The 20,504-nt window shown below is 39.1% G+C and overlaps 1 protein-coding gene across 4 annotated transcripts in view; it reads right to left on the bottom strand.

Moving 5' to 3' along the window:
* Positions 1-20,504, bottom strand: part of TMEM108 (transmembrane protein 108) — a 246,634-nt gene that overhangs the window by 77,357 nt on the left and 148,773 nt on the right. For all 4 annotated transcript variants that reach the window (XM_053965425.1, XM_053965420.1, XM_053965411.1 and 1 more), the window contains one exon: positions 8,686-8,767. In XM_053965425.1, the coding sequence (XP_053821400.1) occupies positions 8,686-8,725 (40 nt within the window). In that variant the 5' untranslated portion in view covers positions 8,726-8,767. The remainder of the gene's footprint in view (positions 1-8,685; positions 8,768-20,504) is intronic.

Raw genomic sequence — 20,504 nt, 5'->3', positions numbered from 1 at the left:
AAGGCTGTGACCTGCTATAAACTTTTTCTCCTCACTTCCAGAACCTTTTGTGAATCCAGAAGAGGGATGGCTATAAGTTACCAGAGCAGGGGTAGAGTATTTTTCCTGCTAAGATCACTTTTCAAACCTCTTGTGTAGGACATATAACAAACATCTCCCTCTTTTCCAAAAATAATATGGGGAATAACATCATGTGAAAGGAGACTGTGGCTGGCTTTTCCTAGACTTTGGGAGTACATCCTGCCCTTAAGGTTACAGACATTAGAGGATACGCATAGTTTAAACCAATAATGTACTACCAAACAGTACATTCATACCAATGATGTACAGGGCCTTGATTTGTCAAGGAAGTTTTGTAGATGCCTGTCTTCGAATAAAGACCAGATGGATGCACTGCTTCTAGAAGCAAAGGCTTTGTTCCAAAGGCTAACTTGGATGATGGTTCACACCAAGTTTTTTCACAGGTTGAGTTTTGAAGTTTTCCACTGAGTCGAATGTGCTTAAGTTTTGGTACATGCTCAAGTTCTTTGGAGAATTTTTGTAGATCCACAGAGGGCATCCATATATTTTCTATTTAGAGAAGGGACAGGGATAATACCCATCACATGCTGCTGAATTAGATGACATTTTGATGTATGTGTATTTCTTCCAAACTGTTTCCACTGTGCAACAAGCCTGGTTTTACAAGTAAATTATTTACATGGCCTGCAGTGAGCTACAATGGACACACAACTGAGCAATGAAAGATGCCACAACATCCACAGGTATGTCTTTCTTGCTCAAAAATAACAGAATGTAGCATGCCAAGGGGTGGCTGGAGGGAGAAAAGTTCAAAGGCGTTGCAAGCAGTCAGACACTTTTAACATATAAAAGTTTCAGCACCTAAACATGGAGGTCTAAATATTGCTTTGGTACTGATACAAGTAGTACATATCCTTGTGGAGGGCAGTTTCCACATGGGGAATATCAGAAAACAATGTAACAGAGAATCCAACAGCAATTTTTCTGTCTTTCCCACAGGAACGTTGTCACAGGCATTGGATAATTCATGGACATGAGACACCAGTGTGCAAGTTGACATATAAATTTTCTTATTTCAAATTACTGGAACATAGTTCAATGGCGATTCAAGCCCAAGGCTAGTGGCTGCTGTAGGAGCAGTCTGACTGGGGCTAACAACTCAATTTGCATATTCTGCTGTCTTTGCTGAATTAGGCCTTGATTGCAATATCATCAAAAACCATAACAATGTTTCTTAGGCACAGTCAGGAAGAAAAGAAGGCTTTGGGGAAAGAAATAAACATTTGACAGGATATTTTTGTTTTATATTGCAACATATCAAAGCAAGCTGGGAACATGAAGGCTGCGAATAAAATCCCAATCCTACTAATGTCAATGGGAATTTTACCATTGAATTCAATAGGACTGATATTTCATAGTTGCTAGGCCAGCAACATTTCTTCCTCCACTTGACAGTGGGTCTCAAAACACACACAGGAATTTGCACAGGCTGCTAAGTCTTTGTTCCTGAAGTTTCATTTCTGTTAGAGATGGATGAATAGACTTTTGAAAGGGAAAATAGAGGAAAGTCACATTTGTACTCCTGCCTATTCACCCTCCCTCTAAAACATCTCTCTCAGGGCTTGAGGCAAACAGCACTGAATCTAAAACAGATTAGACAGATATGGTGCCATACAATGGGGATCACTTCAGGTCCAAAACACAAACAATTCAAAATGTAAGATGGAAGTAATATTGTGGGTTTATATCAGATTATTGTTATAACAAGGTGATAAGGAATTTTAAAACCAAATCCTTGCAGCATTTTCAAATTTGGCTAAGCATACATATTTATACGTATTTACTTAATATCTCTTGGTTTTCTAGCATACTAATCATGGACATTGTTACCTGAATGTCACACAACTGGTGTGTGAATGCTTGATGAATATAAACACTGTTAAGAATACGTGCTCATTAATTTTGAAAAATCTACAGGGTTCTTGTGCAAATAGCACCAGTATAAGCAAAAAATTGAAGGTTCTTAATAACAAGGACATACTCAGACTATCAAATGATATGTGCAAAGGTATGAATCGCTTGTTTGCAAATAGAAAGAGCAAACATAATAATGTAACTGCCTGTTGGCTTTTTATCCCAAATTCAGTGTCAAGGATCTAAACTGTGACTTGAAATTCTACAGCCCCAGGCCTATTCCACATCTTTCCGTGTTTCAGCAAATCTGCAAGAAAAGTGGAGAACTTTACACAACATGTTAGTTGCTTGTGTTGCTATGTCCTGAATTTGTATTCAAAACAAGGCAGAAGATCCCCACCCCACAGATGTACCTCAAACTCATTAAAAAGTTCACATTATCTGTGAAATTCTACCACACTGTAACACTTTTAAGGGCACAGTTCATGGAACCAGCAAATTTTAAATAAATACTGCAAGCTTGTTGCTGTGTGCCTTCATGGTTTACTCCCGAACCCTGGTTCCTCCCCTGAGTTGTCCTCCCAGGTGTGTCAATCACTCCTCCTTTCCCCACCCTGATCCCTGCCGAGCACTGCCTGTCACTCCTGCCATTCCAGAAGTGTGTCGAGTGATTGGGCAGTTTCAAAAGATGCCCTCCTCCCCCGGGGGGGCCATTGGGCCATCCAGGTGTCCTTTGTCCCTTGAGACCTCCTCTCCCATACCTGGTTGGTGGGCTCCCTATACCTTCCCCGCTTCCTTCCCCCAGATATAAGAGAGGGGAACCACGCGGTCCAGGAGTTCTCTTGGAGCTGTTGCTATATTCAGAGGCTTGCAGGCCAGAATAAAAGCTCTGGATTAAAACCCTCCATCAGAACCAACTCCTTTCCTTCACCATAGCCTTAAAAGCTTCTCTGGCAGAAGAAATCCTGAGGAAGCGGACCCTCTACGAGAGGAAGCTCCATCCTGCCACCATCGGAGCTCCGGCTTGCATGAACTTGTCTCCATGTGCCCAGCTGCAACATCCAGCAAGCCAAAGGTGTCTCTGGGGTGAAACACCACAGTTGCCGCTACTTGGTCCAGCAGCAGGGGCCAGACAAGCCAAGGCACGTCCCGTTCTCAATATTGGTACTACAAATACAAGCTATTCATGGGAACAATCTCAGTTTTGGAATGGCAAGAGCCATGCAATTCACAGAGCTTTGCTTATTCCGGCAGCAAGCAGGAACCTTCCCTCTACTGTGTGTGTGTGCGCAGCTGAAATCTCAATAAAGGGCACATCAAGGGCATTGGAGCTTACATCTGATAAGAAAATGCATATTCTATTTAGTTTCTTTATAAGGTGCATTGGTTTGCTTTTAAAGTCCCCTTTTATGAGGCCTGTTTTCCAGGACAGGATTGCAAAATGGAAGGTTGCAGCTTTTTTCAAGAAGGCAGTTTTTGCTGAGAAACTGAAGCAACAACCTTTAATTGAATTCTGGGAAAAGAAAGTGTTGAGGGACTGCTTGCTGTGAGCTGCCCGATGGGCAGGCTGTTACCAAGCCACGTGACTCTCAAATACAAATGCCTCAGCCCAGTGAGTATCCCAAAAAGCTTTGTACGCGATACACTGCATAGCCAGAGGCTGTTTACCTTTCTAATTTTTAAGCAAACCAGATGGAATGTGTTGCTGGATAACCACTCCCTGCTGCTGTCTTTGCTTAAGCTAATACCTGCCAATCTAAGAGAGCACAACAAAAATGCTGTTTTCTTTCCTCTCTGTGGGTCCTTGTGAATGATAGGAAGACACTCTCTGCTGATGTGTATCAAGTGATCCCCAGTACTTTTAAGCCCATGTCAGCTGTGCATCTCTAGTGAATGCATTAATTATACATGGCTAGTGCAAGCTGAGAGCTCTCTGTGGAAGCAAGCAGGCTCATTTGCACTAAGGACACAGTACCTAGTGGTCACAGGAACACAGGGTTTGATGGGAGCTTTTGAAATCATCTAGATGACCTCTGTCTCCCCTGAGAGATGGATTTTTTTTTTTTTTTTCCATTTGGTGCTTCAGTGGCAGACTTAAATACACCTGACTAGCCCATTCTAGGGTTTCAATACCTTAACCTGATAAAGCATTTTTACTTGACACCTAATGTCAAGCTACCTCCTCTATAAATCCTTTTCTTCATGTCTCATCTACTGTTCTGGGCAGAGGACAGGTTATTCCCCTGCATCTGGCAGCAGTCTTTCTTGTACTGTTACCATGCCTCTTCACTTGCACTAAACGAGCCATGTGTAATTGTATAAACGAGCCATCAGTGCATACCATCTTATTAATAACACGTAATTATTCACAGACAGCACTTGGCAATAGAAAGAAAATCTGGTAGGTGTGGGTTCCTACCAGAGGCAAGAGGCATTAGGAGGCTGCTCAACACTTTTCAGAGGGTACTTAGGACTGGGTCTTCTCTAATACAGGCATTTTACAAACTCACGTTGCTTATCAAATATTTACGAGAAGAGGGATCAGCCCCTGGACTTGCTTCAGACTGGAAAGGAGTGCAGGCATGTGCTAACCCTTTCTATAGGGTGAGTTTCACTGCAAAGACTTGACTGAGAGGCAGCCAGGCTGCCAGTTAACACTGGGGAAGGTGAGCTGCATCCACAGCAAGGGATACGAGACTTTTGACAGCCTGTGTTACAAGGCAGGCCACTCACAGCCATTTTTGCTCATTTTACTACAGAGTGGTACATACTTGCAAACAGGAAACTCTTTCTCTTGATATTACTGGGCATTGTGCCAGGCTTCTGAGATGAAAGAGTGATACTTGGGAACACACTAAGTGATAATGACATGAAGAAGCACTCAGATGGCCGTTTATTTCAGATGCTGTGGTGACAGGTCCTCACACAGACCCTAGTGCTGTAAGTAAACAAGAAATAAAAGTCCTTGCATTTTTTCAGGAAAATAAAGCCTGAGGAAGAAAGTCCCATATAGAGGTTGTGCACCAAGAGCTTCACCAGTCACCTGTCCCCGCATTTTTCTCTAGCTTATAGAAGCCCTAGAAGCCCTGAGTGCACAGTGCACGCATGACAAATTATAATGTGCATGTTTTACTACAGAAAATGCAGACATATTGTGGCTCATGCTGTAGGGCCTAAATCATCACATTAGCTCTTTATAAAAAACAGAGATCGCTCAGCCTCATGGGAAAGACATTTGCATCTTCATCATTACAGAGGCAACAAACTTCATCCATAAAGATGTGCCTTGAACAAATGGCAGCAAATTGTGGGCACATGTTTTGCTTTAATTGGTCCTCATCAACTCAATCTAGCTAGTGACTTCAAAGAGCTCGTACTAAGAAACCCCTTCCAAATTTTTTGTTTCAATCTTTTTGGTTTTTTTTTTCTTTTAATGTCTTAAGAAATTTCAGATTAAATTGAATCTTTGAAGATACAGTATGAAAGCCCTACTTCTTTACAGTTTTACATCACATGTTTAATTACTCATTCATAAATTATGAATGACTAGAGGTAAAGTAGCATCGCCCGGAGCCCCTGTCCTGGGCCAAGTGTAGTGCTACTATTTTCACAAACTCTACCCCTTGACAGCTGGGATCAGATTCAAGCCAGCTACAACTCTGTTCAAAAGAGCAGCTGTTGCTAGTGCCATTTTCACATGCTACTCTTGATCAGCATGAATGGATGGAATGTGCTCTTTTTGGAAAGCAAAAGAGTATGGATGGCAATAGAATGCTTACATAACTCATGTGAAATTCACCAAAAACCCCAGACATAAGCTACAATCAAAATCTTATTTATATATGGGTCTGATTTTAAAAATACAGCTAACAAATCCCACTGTTTGACAATCAAACCAATATCTACATGTCTTTTTTTCCAGCCCCAAAGCCAAGAAGCTCTCTAGAGTAAAGAGTCCTACTGTTTCAGACTCTGCACAAACACAGCTGAACACAGCACAAATGAACAGAAGTGGAAAAGAATTCACAGATCAGTGTAGCCACTACTGGCCCAGTAGCACAGCTGGGACTCAAGCAAAATCTGGCAAGCCTCATAACAACACACCGGTTTGGAGGTGAAACTGCTTCTTCCTACATTTTTTTTTTTTTTTTTTTTTGCCACAGGTACATCCACAAGCACACACAGAGTCTTGTCTCTCCAGATGATCACTGTTTCTACAAAACCTACCAACAGTTTGTTCTAGCTATCCTAGATTTTCTATGTTTATGCATTCCCTATGTTCCTATTTGCAAGAATGCATACATAGGGCCCTTCTCTCTATAGCCTTGAATCTCAATCACTCACTCATGCCACAGCAGACAAGATGAAAACACTGCCACGTTATCAGTGCAGCACCACAGACCCACTTGTTGCAGTTGCAGATGAGGAAGGCAGGCAGGTGGAAGACATTGGTGAATCAGCCCAAAGCAGAATATCCTCTTTTGATACTTTCTCTGAGAGTTTGCTTTTTCTTCAGCTGTATAGTAGCAGCAGTTTTCCTCTCTTTTCCAAATGAAACAAATAAGACGATGCTGCAGGCCCTTCTTATACCATAAAGAACAGTCACAGGAAACACATTAAAGTAACTTCCTCTTCCTTGGACAGAATGCATTCTCTTGGATTTTGTTTTTAGCACTGTGATGTAACTGGGGAAAAAGTGAGCTTAGGTAACACACCTCAATGAATCTAAAAGCAAGCTGATATAATAGAAATTAGTAACTTGCCATAGGCTTTTTATAAACCAACCAGTGAAAAAACACATTCCAGATGCTCAAAATACCTCTTATATAGCTATAGCTGCTGCTGCATTTGTTAATGAAAACTACATTTGTTACAAGTTTTTCCTGCACTCAGAGAAATAAAGCAGTTTTTTTACCTGTCATTAGAAGTAGTAAGTTCAGGATCCATCTTTCCAAATTACATCACAGAGTTGACAATATTGCTGCATAGTCATACTGTATATATGTGTGTGTATATACATAGTTTTCTCAGTTTTCCCCTCTTTATATTCAGTGTTCCTTTATTTGCCACCTATCTTGTCAACATATGACCCTGAAAAATACAGTTTAAAGCAGCGGGTATAACAAAGAGGAAAGCTGCCAAGCAGGGAAGTGTGGTATTAAAAAAAACATAAAAATAGTTACAGAAAGACTCAACACTGTGACTGGTTGGATGAACAGTATACCTTCCTTCTTTTCACTACATGTTGGTAGAAATGTATTTATACAGTTCTGCTTCATATTTTCTTTACAATGAACCTAATGTTGGTCCAGAAACCAAGTTAGTTTTAGAATTAAATCACATTTCAACATGGCAAAATGCAGCAATGTATTTTGGGTCCTTCGCTGTGGTAAAAATACCACAGCCCCCACTGCTCTCAGTAGGTTCCTGGTTAAAATTCTCATTGAGGAGCTCTTCCTACATTGCACTGCAGCCAGGCACCAAATCTCTGGGAGCCAAAATCGTGCTGCTGGGTAGGTCATGTAGGCACATCTGGCCTAGCTTTATGCTCAAGCAAAATAACCTTGGGTGCACCTCTGGAACCTCCCTTCTAATGTCATGAAGACACACCTCTGTTTTCCCAGTGTCATAGGAGAAGTTGTACATAGGAATAAGAACATCAACCAGTATAGCAAAGCAAAATGAAATCTCTCACTCTATACCCTGATAAACATGAGTAAAGCAAAGATATGATAGTAACCAGATTTCTGTAACAGTCCACAAAATATTCCTTAGATTTAATTTTCACACAACCAATAAAATAGAAGTCCTTCCATTGCTCATTCCAAGCACACTAAGCATGATTTTCTGTTTTTTCTCTTGTTTTGGCCAGAATAGGAAAAATCCATACAAAATTGTCTATGAAAATATGTGTATTGGAGTGAGACATTCTGCTAAATTGAAGTGACAACATCAAAAAACTGGGTTTTTTTTTCATTTTTTTACTGGAAATTAACAATTTCCCTTGTAAAACATGACAGCAAGTGGTTATACTTACATTGTGTCTAGTCCTACTTTATTTAATCTCTACAATTTTGAAGAAAAGTTGTTGCTTATGATGCTTGCACTGAAAATTGTCAGTTTACAAAAAGGCCCCAACAGTGTTGATACTGTTTTACACCTAAAACCTCTCCTTACTTCCATGAACAGGGGAGCCACCCTTTGCCCACACAGTATAAATTCCACTTGATGTTTTTGCTGGACTTTCATATTGGATGGACTCTTCTGATAGCCAAAACTTAGAAAAAGAAAGAAATTTGTCATCTCAGGAAGTGACACAGAATTTAGGTCTGTGTGAGACTAGACTTGTCCTCACTCACACATCTTTTATTGAGTGGCGACCACCAGAAATGCCAAGTGGGATGGATCCCTCTTCCAAAAAATGTTTCATTATTTCTTCCAGCCACTATTCTCTGTATCTACATCTCATTTTTCTGAGGGTGATAGTTGCCTCAGGTGCAAGACACAGCAAATCAATTCTATAATTGTACAAAACTCTGCAGAATCAGCTGGCCCTTCAACTCATTTTTAATACATCGCTAAATATCTCAGACAACAGGGTAATTTAACTTCCATATGGTTCCTCCAGGTACCTGAAGCAAGACACATGATTGAGTACTTGCCTGAATTGTACCCTGCATAAATATTACTATCTTACATAAGGACTTGAATAGTTCCTTTCTTACAGAATAAAAATCAATATTTACTTACTAAACAGTTGGCAATAGAGGACCTGTAAGCTTCTCTTCATGGTATCATGTGGTCCTGCTGGTCTGCCAGTTTATTCATGATTCTGTTAAAAAAAATGTCAAGAGAAGGAGAAAATTATGTATGAAAAATATAGGCTGCCTTGTTATACCTGTTCATTACAGAGTCAGATGAAGTTTCACAGGAAAATTGTATTGATAAGCATTGGGAAATTGCCTAACTGCCCTTTGCTTGCTTTAGCCATGCTCTCCAACAGCTTGGCAGGGAAGGATAGAATTATGGCCAAACAGGGAAAAATTTCTCAAGAGTATGTGAAATAAACACACTGAAAATTACTTTCATGCCATGCTTATGGCTTGATAAAGTTAGTTTTATAAGAGTCTTTTTAGTTTGGAGGAAGGGTTCTTAGTAGAGAAGCCAAACACAAGATGCAGATACCACCAGGCAGCTGTGCTGGGAACATGGGGCTGTAGTTTTCTCCTGAGCCTCCCTTTTTCACATCTCTCAAGAAGTAGAACATAGAGAAAGCCCACCTTCTCCTTTCCCAACGAAAATTTCAGTGGTGCCAAAGCAGAGGAGATCCCAAACTCTGCTGAAATCTCTGCACAGAGGGCAGCTTTGTCCTGGCATTTTCAGCTTCATTTTAGTCAGCTGTTGTAGGTCGTATTCCTTCCTGATATACCCCACCAGCAACCTGGGCTGGAGAACTTTCTCTATGTCTCTAGACATTTTCTATTTCTTCTAAACAGAACTGTCTTGGTGCAGAAGGGGATCTCATAATTCTTGTGCCTGCTGTCTGAAAATGTGATGTGGCAAAAATATGTGACCACCCTACCTCCCTGCCTTTGCCCATCTGGGGAGCAACTAATAATATTTTATGAGTCCTCAGATGGTATTTTCAAGTACTTCACATGGATATTTTTTCATCTTGGTTTAAAAGATACTATGAAAAAATAAATCCCAATCATGCTGATATTAATTATTCACATTGTGAGGAAAATAAATGCATAAATCAGAAGTGAAAAGCAAATGTGGTCCCAAAGCACTGCTGTGAGTAATGTCTCACCAAGTACCCAAAGACAACACAACATTCAAGCTCTTTTTTCCAGAAAAAAGACTTTGCTAAACATTCAGAACCAACTGTGAAAAGCAGGACACTGAGATCACCTCTTTGAAAGTCCCTTGGTCAATATTAAAAAGCATGTAGTATTCTCTAGCTTTCAGTTCAACACATTTTCATCTTCTGAACTCCTAGGGACATTTCTGAGTCATTTTAACATGCATATAAATCTTTCAGAGCTCATTTAAAATACAGTCTTGAAGACATAAGATAAACAAGTCAAACCAATGAATAACACCTTTGAACTCCATAAATGTTGCAGAGTTTGTGAAAACAGAGCTATGTTTGACTTTTATGTGGAAAACTCAAAAGGATCATGACTTTTCTTGCCCATAACAAAAGATGCTTGGGTTTCGTGAATTATTCCACACAGAAATGTATGCACACAAATGCTGTGTGTTTGGATTCCTCCACGCTTTCCATTTAACACTGGACCTGAAAAACATCTCTGTAACTTGCAGAAATGTCAGTATTTGCAAGGTGTTTTCTCTTAAATGGAAGCAATCACCTGTGAATTAGCCTATAATTTTTAATCAGAATCAGCATTAGATTCATGTTATAGTTTTATCATGGAAACTTGCTGAGGGACTTCTCTTTACCCCTTTTTCCCTATGGCTTACCAAATGATGAAACAGATGTAGTAAAAAGCCTCAGTCTTCATGTACAAACAGACATCGTATAATCTATTACAGCACTCCTCAAAGATGCATATACAATAGGTCTGTGTTTAGCAGGCACTAAGATATTAACAAAAATGTATGCAGGAAAAGACAAGAACCAGATAAGCCACTGACAATATAGAAACCATATACCCAAGTACTCTTACAAAGTACAAATAAATTAAGTTTGTATCGAAACAGGATTCACAAGCACTGACCCATGTGAAGTCATAAAAAACAATGGAAAAAAGGGAGAATTTGAAATCGCAACCCTAAATCCACATTATTGACTGTATAATTTTAACTATGCTTGGCAATGTTGATGTGATGCAGTTCTTGGCTGTGAACCACAAATTTTTCTGTATTTCTCTTCCACCTCCACATTAATGCTACCCATAATAAATAAAGGTATTTGCTCATAAATTCTAGTATTATGGTTGAAATAAATTGCATGCTTTTGTGTGTGTATTTATTTAGATCAGGAATTTACCCTGTGCTAAGAAATATGAACTAGTGTACATATAGGCAAAGAAACAAAGGTTATCACTAGAAAACTTTACTATGTTCTTCTGTTGGTCTCAGTTAGAAGATTTATCCTTTTGACCAGATGACCATAAAATTATACATGGAGAACTCTATGAACATATGTAAATGAAATGTTGCCATGAATTTACAAGGTCTCAATTTCTTCAAAGTCCTTAGTGTGACTAGGGCTTAATAGAAGATATTTCAGTCAGAAGGGACCCACAATGATCATCTAGTTTAACTAATTTAAATTTGAACATTTTTAAAAGATTTTTAAAACATTTTTTCCCACAGTTTTTAAAACCTTATTTCTTGTGTACAGGAAATATGCGCGAAACAAGGATTTGTTTTATTGTGAGGTAGGAGACATCTAATAAGATTTATTTGTACAGCTTTGGAATCCCAGGAACACCAGTGATGGTTTTCCAAAGGCAGAGACTGCTTGCAATGATCATCAAAGCTACACAAAGTTGAGGCAGATGAACCAGCCCATCAAGTCCCTGAATCAAGACCTGACATGAGAACAGAGGAACCACTGCTGCACCCACCCAGGTGAAAATTCCAGCAAGCCCATTACCCTGACTTAAACATGAGCTGCCAGCAGGACAGCAGGGATTTGTGGAACAATCTCAGTGCAAAGTAATCTTTACACCCTGGCATAGATTACTGTATGTCCAGCAAGCCTGAGTGGAATAAATTACCTAAGATGCCATTTTTTTGAACTTGAGAATAATTATTCCTTACTTATCTCCTCCACATCATACAATTTTAGTCTTTCATTAGATCATTTAGAATCTCTTTTTCAAGCTGAGGAATTCCTGTCTTTTTTCTTTTTTCATAAAGAAGCTATACCTAATGTCTGATAATTGTCATGCCTTAAGCTGTACTTATCCATTCCAGTTCAGATCTGAGGAGAAGGGAACAAAATTATATGCAGCCATCAAAATTTGAGTGTGCACTGGAGTTTCACACAGCACAGTGATATTTCCTGTTTCTTCTCTAGTCTCTTCCCAGTTGTGCCTATGATTCTCTTTTTCTTCATCAGTGCTCCTGAGCTCTGCCTCCACTGTTTTATAGATCTGCCTGCTAATTAACAACAACTCCTCTGAAGCCTTTCCTCAGGTGCTTGGACTAATTTTTGCCTGTGGATGTTTCTTTGCAATTATCACCACGGAATTTCATCTGCCATCTTTGACATGCAATCATTTACTACCTTGAGTTTTCTGAGAAATGGCAATGAAGGGCTGAATTACTATTGTTATTATTATTATACTACAAATATATAGCTATCATATATAAGAACTTCTGAAGCTGCCACAGTTTCTACAATAATACCTTCCAATCATGGAAATTCTTCTGTACCACTAAGAAGACAAAGCAAAATCTCAGACATTTCAATAGCTGCAGAGGAAATCTCCTTTCTGAGTATCAAGCCACGTCCAGCCATCACAATACTCTTCTCAGGGCCCTGTAGGTACATTTATTTATCACAAGTAAGGAAGGTTACAGAGTGGCTGGTAGCTGAGAGTGCTCTAGGTCATCAACCCATGTTCTCTTAGGTATTTGAGAATGCAATTTTAGGCACTATTAGATTAGCAAAGTTGTGCATAGGCAGATGGAAAATGCAGACACACAGCCAGTTCCTGACTTTGGACAGTTTAATTTAAAACCAGAGTATTGCCACCTGTTTTAAATACACAAACTGTCACTTACAAGAAAAAAAATTATGAAGAATGAGCAGAAACAGAAGTGGTCTTGAGGAAATAATTTAGTTGGAAAATGTGTGCTAAACTTCAATAATCCAAAATCTAATGTGAGTCTCTGAGTTTTGTATTTTATACTCCTCACTCATTTCTTCAACATCTCCTTGAGATTTTTTGGGAGTAGACTTCTCCAAAATATTAATTTTAAAGCATACTGAGCTTTAATGTTTGAGAAGCCATTCTGAATATTTGAGGGAATTATCTGATACAACTATACCTGATCCCTGAATTTTTTTTTTTTTTTTAAGTATTGTAAAGTTAATTTCCTAGATTTTGGTCTTGAAGTGAAAGGGGATATTCCCAATTCCTCTGAACTCCCTCTGAAAACCAGGAAATAAAGGTGTATTTATGACTTTCGTTTCAGTTCTCTATTGCAGTTCATATTGATGCACCTATTGACATACTTGGAAACAAAGAAATAAAGTTAGTGCAAGTTTGTAGTCAAATCAATGTCAACTTTGAAATATTCATCTTCTATAGTTAAATTAGACAAAAATTGTATCCAGAAAAGGTGTCATATGCCTAGCCACGGACACCTGTGTTTAAAAATACTGGTTAAGCACTTGGTGTCCGAAATGGACTAAAGTATTTTGCATTTTTTAGTACACAATATTTCAGATATAGTTTATCTTACCAAGATGATGAATAGATGTGTGAAATCCCTGTGGACAGCTAGCAATATTGTCTTTCACAGTAAGTGATCCCCTCAACATCTCAATTAAATTAAAGAGGACAATGAAGACATAATGATGGATTGAAGACAAAAGAGTCCAAAAGAGCAGACAGCTGCCAGCCATTCATTATGTCTGATGGGAAAAAAATGCCAACCAGGCCTTAAATTAAAGAAGAAATAGAGGAGAAAGAACAGAAGATGCACGTTGAGGCAAAGCTAACAGTCAGTGGAGAACTCTTTTTTGTTGTCTGTCAAATGGAAACCAAAAGACTAAAACAAAGAAGCTGAAAATGGTGATGAAAAGAGAAGACATGGCAAAAGACATGCCACTCCCATCCATGAAGCACATAAACCGTATTATGCTATTTCTGACTGCCTTCTCTCTGCTATGGATCATTCTGGAAAGAAGAAAATGGTACATCACAGACAGTTTTCAACAATAATATTTCTCCAGAAAATGAAAGAGGAAAAGCAGACAGACTCAGAAGTACTTCCATCTCCAATCTTTTTTGACTCCCCTATCAAGTAAACACAGCCTTGATCCTTTCAGTACAATATTGCCTCAGGATGTTCAATGAATTTCTCATAAGACATCAACAGCAGAGGCTGCTCACTTACAACTCAAGGGAGATGAGACTACCCCAGGAGTTACTCCCCCAGTGTAAATTCCACCACCATGGTCTTCAGCCACTGCATCCCACAGGTTACTCACAGTGGGTGTTCCAGTGTGCCTCATAAAAGGAAGCAGGTGTCCTCTTCTTGACTACACAGGGCCCAAGCACAACTCTGTGTTTTCTTTGTGTTTGTTTCTTAATTTTATGGCCTGCTTCCACAATCCGGGTGTTATTTTGCAAAATTTATATCCAAAAAAGCTTCAGGGCATGCTAATAAAAAGATTGTTAATTTGCAGCACTAAAATTCCTCCGAGCAGGAATTCTCTGTTCTTGTTCAACATGTGCCACACCATTTGCTGTGATTTATTTCCCACTGCTTGGAACATGCAAACCACCATTACCATCTTTCTTTATAACATTCTGAGTGCAGAATTTTTTATATTTATGTCCATTTTATACTTAGCTCTTTCAGCACTTTTTGAAGTAGATTCCTCTTCGCAGATGTAAGAATGAGCAATTCACATCTACTTCCACTATTACTCAGAGAAGTGTACACCCTTTGCTTTCCTGAGGTCTCCAAAGAGTAGGGTCTACCCTCAGGACATCACAACTGATCAAAACCAGTCGTGGTGGTGGAGTGCAGGCCTGTCATATGTGCATAAGGAATAGTCAGATGGGAGCTGAACTAGAGCTACTACCATGCTTTTCTTGCATCCTATGTGACATGAACTCGGAAGCAGAGAACCTCAGAGCATCCAGAAAAAAACCAAAACCAAACAAACCTCTCCCCTCTGAATTCAGATGCACACCATCTACAATCCCCACTGGGCCTGCGGCTGGCTGTGGTTTTTCTTGTCTCGGTGTTTGGATCCATACCTCCCCATTAGAACAAAGATAAATACCAGTCAAGGAAAATACACAGAGAAAGCAGTGTCCATATACAGGGGAAACCCTTACAGCAATTGTTCCCTCTTCCTCAGCTTCCCTACTTCATCATTAACTACTGAAGTCCCCATCCCTCATCTCTCTAACATAACAGTTCCAATTCCTATGTTCCCACAGCCCTCCTCCCAGCTGTGACAGTGTTTCCATGAAGAACTCTAGGCAAGATGATCACTTAAAGACTACTGTCATTCTTGTGGCAAATGGAGGACACTGCCAGCTAGCTCACCTTTCACCATCTTCCCTTATTCACATGTCAGACTGGGGCATGCTGATGAAAGGGAAAGGGAAGAAAGGAACTCTTGGGGTTCACTGTCATAAAAATAGATGGGCATAAAGAACCTCACATCTAAGTGACCGTGGCCAGGGGAAGGACTTAGTCAGAAAAGGCTGGGTAAAACTACTGTTGCCTTTGGCTATTTAATGTCTTGGCATCTACGGTCATCTCATGAGCAATCACTAAACAGCAAAAGGCAGTCATTCAAAGGGTAGGGAAAACTGAGAGGAAGAATACCAGGGTGGAAATGAAATGTCATTTCACAAGACACATGACCATTTTGAAAAAGCTGTGATGGCTAGGGTTACTCTCTTGGCTGATTATAACTGAAAGTCCCAGAGATGGAGATCAGAAAAACTCTAAAGCACTAGGCTGCTAAATGTCCTTCACTCTACATCAGCAGTGCAAGGGACTATTTCTTGACTATTTCTTTGTTCCTAATTACCTACCATTAGCAAATACTTCTTATGGCAGCTCCAGTGGGAGAAAAGTCTGAACAGTTGTTCTGGTTGCTTCTTGTTCTCAATGGTGCAAAGACACAACTGTGTCTCTCTGTCTGTCCAGTTTTAGAATAAGAAGAAGCCCTTCCTTTACGTCATACATGTCTGTAGATCCCTGAGAAGCTAACATAAAGATCAAACTGACTCAGCAGCTGTAAGGATAATTAGAATTTGGTCATTAATAGGTATTAGGGGTGGGCAGGGGAAGACTTCTGTGCTTATTTTAAAACTTGTGTATGGCTGAATATAAAATACCCAGTGATGAAACAGTGAAATATTTTTGTAAAATCCCTGTGGACACCTAGCAATATTCTCTTTCCCAGTAAGCAATCTCCTCAATACATGAGACTATATGGGCATTTGAAACTTTGATAATGAAATTTTATTGCATACCTGGAAGCATGCTGTTTTGGGTAACTGAAGGAAGAAAGCCCAACTTCTCTGAGTTTTTGGGAGAATAATCTTTCACAATGCAACATGAAAAAAGAAAGTGGAACAACTGAGTCAAGAAAGTTGTACAGAAAAAGTCCATGGTGAAAAGCACTTTTCACTATCTTCTTGAAAAGATTTTTTTTTAATTAAATATGACAAATTTAAGACCAAGTTGTGTAATTTTTCAAAATTTTCTTTGTGGGTCTTATGACAGCCAAACCAAAGAAAATCTTTTAATATTAATTTCAAGCTCATGATGAAAATTTCACAGGCTGCACTACACCAAGGAAACATTCAGCAGTGTAAATTGCCTGCTCTTTGACAGGAAAACTTTATAACCACTGGAAGCTCTCCTGCTAAAATACCTTTCTGGCACACAAGACTATGTTAGCAAAGATGTCTCTATAACTTCTGGAAAAATAATGAAAAAAACAGCCTGGTTATCCTTCTCATTCACAGCAGGGAATGGATGTAGAAACAAGCTCTACTTCCACAACAATCTTGTGATGGTGGGTTTTCCCTGGAGGATCTCCTATGGCATCTCATGTGTCTCAAGATATCCACACTGTGGATGTGACATTTGATTTATACACTGAAACTCCCTGTGCAATGAGCAGGTGGATTGGCTCCTCTGAAGCCTGATGCTTGTGCCCTGTTTGAAATGCCTCTCTTGGGAGGAAGAGGCCCATTCCTTTTGTGAGGCTGTTTTTCTCCACTGAGTTTCAAAGGGCTGAAGGTCAATCAATTTATTTCAGTCCATAACACTGAAAATGAGGATGCTAACATCTGTAAAAGGAATATCACCCAGAGTTTTCTCCAGCTACAGGGATTTCAAGGATTATAGGGTTAACTTCTCTGCAGCTGTGTTAAACTATTCTCTTGTTCCCATTGTGTAGGATAAGCAATAAAAAAAGACTTAATGTAAAGGCAAGCAAATAGCTTTGCCTGCATTGTAAAAAACACAGGACAGTCAAAAAAGGGTTTACCTTTGTGAAGCAGCTGAAGTCAGGCTTTTCACATTATTCAGCTTGATTAAATGCAATTATTTCAAGTAGATAGAAAAAGCATGCAAAAGAGAAGGTACTATTTTTCCTCTTTTATAATATGGCACTGTATTCCTAAGGTGGGTTGACTGGGTCAAATTTTCAAGAATGGAAAGCATCATCTGTACACAAAGAGGAGTATGCATGCTCCATGTGTCTGAAATTCAGGCCAAAATATCAGTTTCATAAAGATGCTTAAGTACTCCAAAATGCAAGCAAGTCCTGTGCTGTCAAACATACCTGTATTGGAGTCCTGAAAACACTGTTACACAGGCCCCAGATGATTTCAAAGGAAATCTATAGTAGAGATGGAAACATCTCAATATAACATATTAACTGCAAGATCATCTTCCCTTTAGTGAATGTCACAATTACCCAGCCAAACAAATAATCCTTAAGACACCACCACAAAGGAGGCTCAATATTGTGCATCAGCATTATCTGATTTACAGTGAACTAAAGACGCAAGCTAAGAGGTGAAAGTGCCTCTAATTGTTTTGACAAAAATCTCACATACTGGGTTTTGGCTTTGAAAACTTCATCTGCAAAAAAGATCCCTTGTACTAACTTTCCTCAAGAGACTGTAAAGATAATGAGATTGAGGGATATGAAAGTAGAAAAAGATCAAGATAAACTAATTAAGTTTTGGACCATCTCTAGGGAAATTTCAAGGAATGACCTGCTGTAAGATAAGCACAGCAGACCTGAGTCCAAGACCCATCCACTCTGCCTTGACTCTCACCTCTCTAGACTGGTTTACATCTACAGAGCACAGAGGAAATAATCACCATTGAAGGATGGCAACGTAGAGCTCTTCTGGCTCCATCAGATGCTTAGCCCAGTTCACAGACCCAGCCTTTCTGAGAACTGAAGTTGGGTGAAACACAAGAATTTTGAATCAGGTCAGAGTGCTCTGCCTGCATATTTTGGTTGTGGCCCATCCTATTGTACCAAACAAGATGCCAGAGCTAAGGAGAACACAACCACTTTGGTTGCAAAAAAATTAATTAAAAAGCAATGTATTCATTATTGTAATTTTGATTTGCATATATTTATTTGTTTATGGCTATATGTATAGATGATAGCTATGTTTTCTGTTTGTCTTTCCTTCCCTATTTATACTAGCATGCCTCTCCAAGTGACAAAAGGTAAAAAAAAAAAACAAAGAAAGAAAAAAGAAGAAAGGAAAAAAATTAATAAACCCATATGACATACCTCCTTTTTCTTTTCAATCAAAAGAAAATAATATTAAGTTTCCCATCAAAATACATGTTCAAGATTATTTCCATGTCAGTTTTGGATTGAATGTTTTGAACCAGCTCTAATCATAATGTGTGAGTACAGCATAAGGATCTAATTTTACAATGACAGGTTATAATAGACATACACAAGTGCTTAAGATTGAAAGAAACATTTCATTATAATTGAAAAAAACATGGTAGGAAAGCATAACCACCTTTTGAAATCTTAACCATTCAGTCTCAATAGTGCATTAATGTATTTAATACTAACCTATATTGCTAGCTTTTTTAACAGACCATAAACCCCAAGAAAACCCAACATGGTTTATATAAATATTTTTAGTAAAAATATCAGTATGGTAAACAGATGTGAAAGTGTGGGCATTTTTAAGACCTTCTTGTGTGCTCTGCCAGATCCTCTTGCCTCCATGATAGGGTGTTAGTTCAGGGACAATCCCAACTGCCCCTGAAACTGGATTGTTTGCTGGTTTCCTTTGCTCAGCTATTTTAGAGCACACATTCATCTAGAAATGAAGTCTATCACTTCAAAGACAAAGTCTGTCTGAACTAGCTTCTTCTATGAAATTATAACAACTTCAGCTCTAAGAATAGGAACATCTTTGACAGATCTGGATGGATGGATGCATAAATGCATAATCATTTGATACAGAAAGTAAGATGATGTCTTGACCTACGTCTCTGGTTAAACCTCCTTTTAACAGAGCCATTTACTACCTCCTTTATAATCAGACATTCAATATGGTAAGAAGAGAAGGGAGATAAAGTGAGCTCTGAAATATGACTGCATTGCTTTAGTGGGCTGATCAACATACACTGGAAAGTAGAATAGTACACCTGCTTAGACTTGACATTTCATCTCAGAGTTTATCATAATCGTGTCCAGCTCAAGGGATACCATTTAGTTATCCTCAACTTTCTCAGGGTTTGATGTCAGAAGAAATTGCCACAGAAAAAATAGGAGACTACCAACCAGTGACCCAGACATTAATAGCAACCCTTTTTATAGAAGACTATTTTGCACACCATTTTCAGACAGTGGGTGGAAACAAAAAAGAAAAAAAAATAACATGGCATCACACAGAAACAGAGCCACATAAAAATTTATGTTTGAAGGAAGGTGGCAGGAAATAGGCTCTTGGTAATTTCCAAATTATTCATTCTTCTGCCTAGAAGGTTACTGTAGTGCAAACACTGAATTTCATTTGAAAATGCATGTAGTGCTGTCTGATTCAATAGGAAGAATTTCCAAGAAAATTAAATGTCAGAGCAGCACAGCTTATTGGCTTTACTCAATGTAAATTCACTTTTTATACAACTCTGAATAATAATAATGCCCTAGTCTGTGTCAACATTATGTCTACAACTTGAGGCTTTGGAGAGGGGGACTGAAGGCAAAAGAAGGCGAGGTAGGGTAAGATGATTGGGCAAGATGCTAACCTGGCACTGACAGAGATTTAGCTCTACATGACAGGTCTGTAGCTTTACAGAGGATTTAGCATACAGATCACTGTGTGTCTTATTTTCTTCCTTTTCAGTTTGTGCAGCCAGCAAGACTTCTACTGGCTAAACAGCTCATCTTCCCTCCTTCAAAAGGTTCATTGGCATATACAGAGGTGCAAGTAAGCAAGAAGGAAGCGCATATGAAAAAAAAAAAAAAACGGGAAATCTTAAAACACCAGCATCTAAAAACACATTATCTTGTCAAGTAAGATTATGCTCAGATGCACAGCTTATTCTAATAGGTTAGTGAAAACTCTGTTTACTGCCTGGGACTGTGAAGTTCTTCCTCAGGTGAAGCCCACTGACCCTGACAGGAGATTTCAGTATAGACGCAGTACCTGGCTCAAGATTCATAAAGCAGTGCAAGCAAATGCCACCATTTGAAGAAAGTTGTTTCTTTTCCTGACAGGGGTAAGGAAGAGCCTAGACAGGGAAAGAATAGGATTGCTTAGGTGAAGGACTGATAGGTGGATTTAATAAATAAACATGTATCTGAATAGCTGACTGCAGCT

Source organism: Vidua chalybeata, chromosome 1 (genome assembly GCF_026979565.1).
Source record: "Vidua chalybeata isolate OUT-0048 chromosome 1, bVidCha1 merged haplotype, whole genome shotgun sequence".
Taxonomy (NCBI): domain Eukaryota; kingdom Metazoa; phylum Chordata; class Aves; order Passeriformes; family Viduidae; genus Vidua; species Vidua chalybeata.
Note: the sequence above shows the minus strand (reverse complement) of the source record. Positions and strands in the feature narration are given on the sequence as shown.